Source organism: Apium graveolens, chromosome 9, assembly GCF_009905375.1.
Source record: "Apium graveolens cultivar Ventura chromosome 9, ASM990537v1, whole genome shotgun sequence".
NCBI classification, from domain to species: Eukaryota; Viridiplantae; Streptophyta; class Magnoliopsida; order Apiales; family Apiaceae; genus Apium; species Apium graveolens.
Genome location: NC_133655.1, coordinates 259,844,585 through 259,853,553, shown reverse-complemented (window position 1 = coordinate 259,853,553; position 8,969 = coordinate 259,844,585). Strand labels below are relative to the sequence as shown.

Here is an 8,969-nt window from a genome sequence, read left to right as displayed (position 1 = left end):
AATGTTTGTAGTCATCCTTGTCATATCATAAAATAATTAATAATGAAATACAAGGAGGTTCACTTTAAATTAAAATGAATGAGTTAGGATAAAATTTTAGGTAATTATGGAATTATTTGGTTGTAAGATACAACTAGCATCAGAATTGAAGTGCTATTTTAACACAAAAAAGTTTAAGTGTTATTTTAGCACCATAAACCACTTTTTGATCCATATTATAATTATGGCTATATGCATTTTTGATCTAGTATTGAATTTGCTCTGACCCACAAAGTAAATTACCACAAAGTAGTTTTAATTTATTTCTTTATGTTCTCAATTCCATCTTAAGATATTGTTAGAAATATAGGCTAGAAAAACTTAGCTTGTACGGATATAAAAAATGAACTTCAACCTTTTTTAAAACTCTAGGAGGAAGTAGTTTAGGTGAACTTCAGCCTTTAGAGAAAGTTGGTAAATGGTAACCGTATTCTTCAGCTTTCCCTTAAACTAAAGACAGAAGACCAAGCAATTGTCCGTCAATTTGTTTTTAAGATGCTATGGACTAATAACAAATGCATGCCGGAGTTTCAAAATTTTATCAGCCTTTTGTAACCATTGGGCTAGTTACGTGTTCATTGACTTAGTTTGTGATCATCGAAATCTAAAGCTTCTAAAATGACACTTATTTCAGATAAATACAGTCATGAGTCTAACTCGCATCGAGATTAAGTACTGATAATGAGTTCCGGGGAAATAAAATAAACAACTTGCAGCATTAGATATTAAATGTACGTGCATCATGTAAACGTATGTTACAGACCTACAAATGACAACATTATCATCAAGTATTGAACTATTTACATGAACAAAGTCATTGAATGCCTGATTGTGTCTATAATTAACTAAAGTGGTTCGATCTATTAGGGTAATATATACATATTAAAGATAACATCATCTACTCAACCAAAAATAGATATATACTTCTTTTGATATCTACCTGGATATTTACTCTATGGACTTTTGGCATGGGCTATAAAATATGTTTTTGATAGCTAGCCAGAAAAAATATGATGTTCAAACAAGCCATTCATGCAGAGGCATCTGCAGAGGCCTCTGTTTAGGCCTGTTAACAACATTTGAGTTCCGAAATGCGGTAAGATGATGATTCTCAGCATCAAAAAGTTCTTCAGAGTACCTCTTCCAATATGATGACTTTCTACATCTTTTCACCATCTCCAAGCTCATATGGTCGCCTTTCAAAATCTGTAATATCTGCAAGCGAAATGAGTATGTCATCCCTAGTCCTACAGTTACTAGATTCTACATAAAATGAAAAGACTGAATATTGTTTTCATACATCTCCTTGAGATCACTATCTAGTACTAAATTTTTATCCAACGAAGTTTACTGCAGTTTTGATCTTACTTTGTTGGAATTTACTAATGATTTATTTGAGTTAAGGATCAGTATGTGCCTGACTCATTCGAGGACGCCTGATAGATGACTGCTGCACACACAGAAAGGCAGATAAAACTACGAGGTTCATCTGTAGGGAGTTGTAGTCGTCAAAAAGTAAAGGATCAACAAGCTCTCTTATGTCATTCTTCTTGAGCAAAGGCTTTGCCTGTAATGAACACATTAAGTCTTAATGGCCGTATAATTAATAATTATCTATAGATATTCATTACAAGACTTTGTTGTGAGTAATCCAAAGCTCGACGTCCACTAGCAGTACACCAAATGTGAAAACATCAGTTTTCTCGTCTACTATGCCATACATCAAGAACTCAGGGGCAGTATAGCTTCGAAATTATGAATTCATAATTATATGAATAAGTAATAAAACCTACATCCACTGATATACCACTCAGAAAGAATGAGCAGGCTCTGAAGAGAAGACAGATAAACGAACCTGTTGAGTAACCCTCTGAATGAATGAGCAGGCTGTATAAAAGTAGACAGATAGACGAACATGTTGAGTAACCAACGAACCTCGTTGAGTAACCAGCTCATCTAAAATGAAGCCCATTTATGGGTCGAAGAGTGGAACACCGACGCCCATCTTTAGGGCATTATTTTATATTATTTTAACACTCCCCCTCACTCGAAAGCCCATTTATTGGTCGAAGAGCAGATCACGGGCGCACATCTTTGGAGATGAATATAATAACGGATTCGAACTTGTAACAACCAAGTGTTGCCCATTGGTTCTATACCTGATTCTTAACCAGAAAGTTTCTCAGGCCCTTTGTTAATTGGGGCTAAAACTCAGGAAACGAAAAATGCCAAATTTGCCTTTCGTGTCTCTCATAAATTGTAAGAAATATTGGGGTGGCCGGTTCGGGGATCGAACCTGAGTCCTCTGTCAGCCTGAGCTCTGATACCATGTGAAGGAACCGGTTACTCTAAAATATAAAGGTGGTAAAGAATTGCCCTTTCCAGGATCTTATATTATTCTAACAGAACCGAAGTGTGCCCTCAAATATTGTCACTGTGTGATGAGTCCAGTGCTCTGGGAGCCATGGCAAGCCCAAAATCACAAATCTGTATTAAAATAGTGAAACTATATTGGAAAATCTGATCAAACCCAAGTAAAAAAGCTGAATTCGTATTATACAAAAAGCAAACAAAAAAAACATTTCAGAATATGCCGTTTTACCACATATGTATTGATAAAAACTGAACTAGAAAGGCCACCGAGATTAAATGTGAAGGTACCTGAGGCTCAAAGTCCTTTGTAAGCAATATATTTGCAGCCTTGATATCTTTGTGGATGATTCTTCTTTGACCACCTTCGTGAAGATAAAAAAGACCTTCAGCTGTTCCCCTGACAACCTTATACCTAATACCCCATTCTAATATTCTATTTTAAGCTGTAAACTATTCCTGATGTTAAATGTCAACAGACAAAACCACATTTGCACTTTGCAAAGTTCAATTGAAACGTGAACTCTAAAAGACCAAAGATAAGTTCTACCAATCCAGCATCAGGAGATAGCTCCAAAACAAGGTGCACGACTCAGTCGACCCTATAACCAATCAACTTGGCAGCGTGGGGATGGTTGACATGGCCCTGCTAGGAAGTCTCCTATCCAATCCTGAGGAGACCCTTTAGTCAGTTTCTTATTGCAACAAACTGGCCATCTCGCAAACATCCTTTATAAACTTCAGCCTGACCTCCCTTTCCAGTCAGGTTTTCTATAGCCCAAAAATCAGGTTAAGTTAAAAAATTTCAGCATATCATGCACTGTCACTATCTCAACTGACAAGAAAATTTTGACTCTGGGGGAAAATTGTTGGTAGCAGATTGAAGTTGCGAGAGGGTAATATTCTTCCAATGAGGCTTAAAATAGTTCAAATCTGATTCAGTGGGGGGACTTGCTAGCATGTTTTTCATGCTACTGCTAAATCTTCTAGAAAGATTAAGAGGATGCAGGGTGCCTATGTGTCTCTTTGACTTAGTTTTGATTAATTGCACAATACCGGCCCATCGAGAAGGGGTTTTTGAGAAGTATTGATATTCAAATTCTGAAGTGCTCTCTTTCGTAGAGACACTGTCGGAATCTGAGAAGTCCTCAAGTACCCCTGTTGGTGAGTATACATCTTCTTTTTCTTTATCCATACCTCAAAACTAAATTAACAACAATTAATAGTGACATTTTCGAGGATAACAATTATGAGAACTGTCAAATGCACTAAACAAAAGTTAAAATTCAGCTTAAAGAGTAAAAGTAACAGCATACACAACCAGGTGCAAGTGCAACACAGCTTCCACTTCTAACATAACAATTGATACCTTAAATATTAACCTTAACATAAGAATTGACTAAATCTCAAGAAAAAAATGAAACAAACACACATATCTATAGAAAAAAATAAAATTATCACTTGAATTTTACTTCATTACTATTTATAATGGTCAAAATGCATATGCCTCTATCGAGTCTCGAACCCTTCTCGACCTCTTAATCAGGTAACACTGCAACTGCCTCAAGAGAAATTAAATAAGAACTCCTAAAAACAATGGTGTTCAGAAATTTCCCAACAGATGTTGTAATTAATCAAAAACCATATACCAAAAACACCAAAACACACCAAGAACATACCCAAAATAAAATAGGAACAACTCTCACGAAGAGGAGATTTAATTAACCAAACAAATAATCTAATAAGACAGAAATTCTTGTACAGGGAAAAAGATAATTGAAAAATAAGAGCAAAATAAAGGAAAAGAACATATTTGGGGATTTACATCGTTGAAGACCGATGAAAGCCCTGACAGCTGAGCATTAAAACATTGAATACAAAACTGTAACGAATAGATGGCATACAACTTATGTAAAATCACCAAGTCGGCAAATAACATAGTAAAGGGAAATATGCCATTAGCTTTATCAGAACACCCTATGCATGAAAACTTGAGTAGGAAGTATGACACCTAACATTCACAACTACAAACTCCTAGTCTGATAAGTCGATAATTTCATATGTTCTTTTATGTAATTATCTTATGTTCCATGTAATTATCTTATGTTCCCACATCTGTGAAAATATATAACTTTCACGCCCCAAAAATATCCAGAATAATAAACTCAACGTGGATATTATTTTATGAATGCGCTCATAACACATAAGCAATCTGATATAAAAGAATTCAGAAAAGGACTTGAACCTGATCCCAAGAAGAAGAAGAGTTATAATTTTATCGTCGCAATTGGTTCAATTACGAAAAAAAATCGTCATTTTTGTTCAAGTAATAAGTTCATAGATTTATTCATATTACTTGTAAATAGGTTTATGTTATCAAGTAAACCTCAACCCGTTACGGAGTTACTGGTATGTTCTTACTTTGACCCAAGTGCTATATAAAGTATCTTCTGTCAAGAAGGCTTGGCAGTGCAACGCAGACCGCCTTTTGCTCCTCCTTCCATTTCCATATATTATGTTTCATGTGAACGTGAACCTATATTTAACATCAACTACTACTTGTGGCTTACTACTAACCAATTTAAGTCATAAATAGAAATATATTTCTAAATTGTGATGACTTGCCGGAATAATAACACAAGGATAATAAGTCTTGCATCAACAAGTTTCATCATTTAGCCCCCAAAATAATTATGTTTTAAACATTACATACATTTATCTTTAATGATCAATTCTAAAGCATACAAAATACTAGATAAATTCCAATTCATCCAAACATGCATAAAACGACCAATATATAGCTTTATTAGAATGACCGAAATACTAAATTACATGAATACTCAGGTAACCAACAACTTAAATCGTTTATCACTCAAACTTATTATTATAATTAAAGATAGACCTGAATCCTTTAATACTCAACACTAAATGTTTAACAAACACTTAGACTATCGTCCCACCAAAGGAAGCTTAATTATCCCAGAATTGGGACCGATCCACCTACGCCGATGATTTGTTGTTGCAGCTGCACATAACAGAGATAATATATCCTTTAAAAATAGAGTAGCAGAAAGGACAATAACAAAAAAATAAAAAAAAAAATAGTGAAATCTCTAAATGAAAAAAGCGTTTCAATTGCAATCATACATACATATATATATATATTGTAAAAAATTTCGAAAGCATTTATTTCATAAGAAATACATTGAGTTGCTATAATGCATTTCTCTTATATACAGAGAACCCTCCAAACCAATAAAATATAAAGCAAGTTACTAACAAGTTCAAATTTACATAATAAGATATTAGTGTGAGCATTAGTCTGACAAGTCTATAACACAGAGCACTACTAAGCATATGTATAATTGCAGGTGTTATAACTCGACATTTCAAAAAATACTGTCATAAATTTCAAAACTTGAATGTCTCGCACTAGTGAGTGACCCATCCGATTAGAATAATGATCTTAAGCTCTCGAAAAGATGAACGAAGATTTTTGCTTAAATCACAAAAAAGGAAACGACGAGGCTTAGCTTGAAATGAAAGAAATGTACTTAACTGCAAACCGTCTCCAGCTTGTTTTTGACAAAAACATACTCTTCTTTCATTTTTGGGAGGCATTGGAGACAACTACAACAAAGACAACTTTGATTCGTTACAATATATCAATAATATGATTAGGCTGCAAATTATTAATGACAACAAAACTGATTAATGACACCAAGGACAACACTTTAGAATAAAATTGTGTACACATTTTTAGCATACTTTTCTCATTAAATATTAGGATGACAACCACCACTGCATGCAAATATCTCACAAGTTTTCATGCAAATGTTATTTCCTTTTTATGAAGAGGCGGAAGGGATCCAAACCTGAACAAAGACTATGATGTACCACTGAGAATCTAAAAACCAAATTAATAACCAAATATTTATGTGTACACCGAGTACTCTAACTAAGTAATTTATATTTGGGAAGCATGTCAATTTTCATGAATTGAGCACATCCACATCTATTTTAGCTAAACAAATCTTGATGTACGGACATTCAACGAATCAATTTCTTTTTACTAAATTGGCTGGATTTATGACATTCTTTAAGACTTCCATTATAGAAAAGCAATAATAATCTAATCATGCCTAAGAAAAATATAGGAACTCTGTCGATTATAGCGAGGGTGAGTTCCTACCCTCCAACTAATGTGCATAACGTCAAACTTGTGCAAATTTACTGTATCAACCTTATTTTACTCTATGAAATTGATACACAAGCGAGTTGTTAATATTAACATTGGAACATATTTAATTGAAAATTTTGAATTTTGTTATTATAGTAAAAGTAGGAGAAAAGTAAAACTCACGCTTCATAGTTCTGAGTACTGTAATGATCTTCAAAGGCAAGGCATAGAGTTGTCACCTTTTTAGCACCAATGCTGTTAATCAGGAAAGAAATATGATTAGTCAGATGTATTCTTAAATAATATTAGCTTATAAAGTTGGTTAGTAATAGACACCTTCACATTTACACAAATTATTCTATGAAAAGTGCTTTTAATGATAAAAGAACCTATCTAAATATCTACTCAACCATATTTGAATCTTAGTTGCATTATGTTAAATAAAAATTATGTTATATATTATCACTAGAATAAATAAATAGGGGATGACCTCGTGCTTGAACCCTTCAACCTGTGGACAGCATCATTGAGTTCCCGATTGACATTTTTATGCTCACTGTTAAATTAAATAAACTACTTTTAAACATAAAATAAATAAATTAAAAAATAGACATAAACAAATAACAGAAAGAAACTGACATTGCAATTTCCAGCTTGTGTGACACACTCTCCCACACATTATCAAAACCATTCGCAAGAACTGAAAGAAATTGCGGATCATCACTCAGCTTTTGCATGTCAAAAAATTGGCGATCCACAGTTTTCTGTAAACAAATCAAGAAACAACAATCGACCATTCTGAATCCAAAATGGTATAAAAATCAAGTAAAATTCACAGCATCCAGCATCAAAGATTAGTCAGATCAACATTTTTAGGGTGAAATTAAATATTTATAGAAAGAAATTCTTCAAAATGAGAGAATTATAAAACCAACTGACCTCGCGATACAGAGATTTTACAAACTGAACATAGTGTCGCTGGAGTTGTTTAAGAGAATCCATTATCACCTGACTTTTAACTAGTTCAAAGGCTTCGAATTCTAAGCTCTTGCTACTTAATAATTAGTTGCTTTTGAGCAGGAAAATGACTCACGTACAGCTCTAAACTCAAATGTAGCAGGTATATGCACTAATTATATTTTAACATCTTATGTTACTCATAATAAATGCTTCAGTTTTAGCATGTAGAATTTGCTAAATATAGTACTCCTAAAATAAGTAGTTAGTAGGTTTGGTGAAATATAATTAAATGTATGCCAATATAGTTAGCTAGCTGACAAACTAATGTTGTAAACAAGTCAGGATTAACATCATTCTATTGGGCCCATCCAAATGATGGTCTCTCCTCCTTGTGGTATCTTCTCCATCATTTCATATGTATTGAAGATATAAGCTTAGGAGCAGAAGAATTGACATAATTTTTTTTCCATGTAAAATACAATGGCAGGAAGTAATGATAGTGTTTTGTAGCCTAAAGTATCTAACTCAGTAACATAGAAAACATTTTGTTATAATTTAATCAAAATTTAAGACAAAGTCAATTTCAAATTATTCATATTTGATGTGGTAACGTAGCTCGCACCATAACTAGTCTTATATAAAATCACCACAAACCAACATTCCAAATCACCTATAACACCGTCATGTAAATATGCTATATAAAATCATTTTATAACTAGTCTTATATAAAATCACCACAAACTAACATTCCAAATCTATGCTTCTAAAATGACAATTGTTTCAGATAAACACAGTCATAAGTCTAACTCGCATCGAGATTAAGTATTGATAATGAGGTCTGGGGAAATAAAATAAACAACATACAACATTAGATATTAATTGTATGTGCATCATGTAAACATATGTTACAAACCTACAAATTACAATATTATCATCAAGAATTGAACTATTTACATGAACAAAGTCATTGAATGCCTGATTGTGTCTATAATTAACTAAAGTGGTTTGATCCATTAGGGTAATATATACATATCAAAGATAACATCATCAACTCAACCAAAAATAGATATATAATTCTTTTGATATCTACCTGGATATTTACTATATGGACTTTTGGCATGGGCTATAAAATATGTTCTTGATAGCTAGCCAGAAAAAATATGATTTCAAATAAGCCATTCATGCAGAGGCCTCTGTTTAGGCCTGTTAACAACATTTGAGTTCCGAAATGCGGTAAGATGATGATTCTCAGCATCAAAAAGTTCTTCATAGCACCTCCTCCAATATGATGACTTTCTACATCTTTTCACCATCTCCAAGCTCATATGGTCGCCTAAGGAAATGAGCATGTCATCCCTAGTCCTACAGTATCTAGATTCTACATAAAATGAAAAGACTGAATATTGTTTTCATACATCTC

General features: G+C 33.3%; 1 protein-coding gene and 1 pseudogene across 1 annotated transcript; both read right to left on the bottom strand.

Moving 5' to 3' along the window:
- Positions 1–734: 734 nt before the first annotated feature.
- LOC141686585 (receptor-like cytosolic serine/threonine-protein kinase RBK2) lies at positions 735–3,604 on the bottom strand (annotated as a pseudogene).
- A 2,359-nt stretch (positions 3,605–5,963) lies between these two features.
- Positions 5,964–7,591, bottom strand: LOC141686206 (histidine-containing phosphotransfer protein 1-like). Its single transcript, XM_074491256.1, has 5 exons — positions 7,529–7,591; positions 7,229–7,353; positions 7,080–7,145; positions 6,773–6,844; positions 5,964–6,039 (listed from the first exon to the last, which is right to left on the bottom strand). The coding sequence occupies exons 1-5, from the start codon at positions 7,589–7,591 to the stop codon at positions 5,964–5,966; spliced, it is 402 nt and encodes a 133-aa protein (XP_074347357.1).
- Between the last annotated feature and the right edge of the window lie 1,378 nt (positions 7,592–8,969).

What these genes read in the sequence shown, in the direction of transcription:
- LOC141686206 (XM_074491256.1), bottom strand. Translation starts at nt 7,591, where the DNA reads ATGGATTCTCTTAAACAACTCCAGCGACACTATGTTCAGTTTGTAAAA. An exon ending in CACAAGCTGGAAATTGCAAT is followed by an intron (nt 7,146 to 7,228) that starts GTCAGTTTCTTT and finishes TTAATTTAACAG; the next exon opens with TGAGCATAAAAATGTCAATC. An exon ending in AGTACTCAGAACTATGAAGC is followed by an intron (nt 6,040 to 6,772) that starts GTGAGTTTTACT and finishes TCTTTGTTGTAG; the next exon opens with TTGTCTCCAATGCCTCCCAA.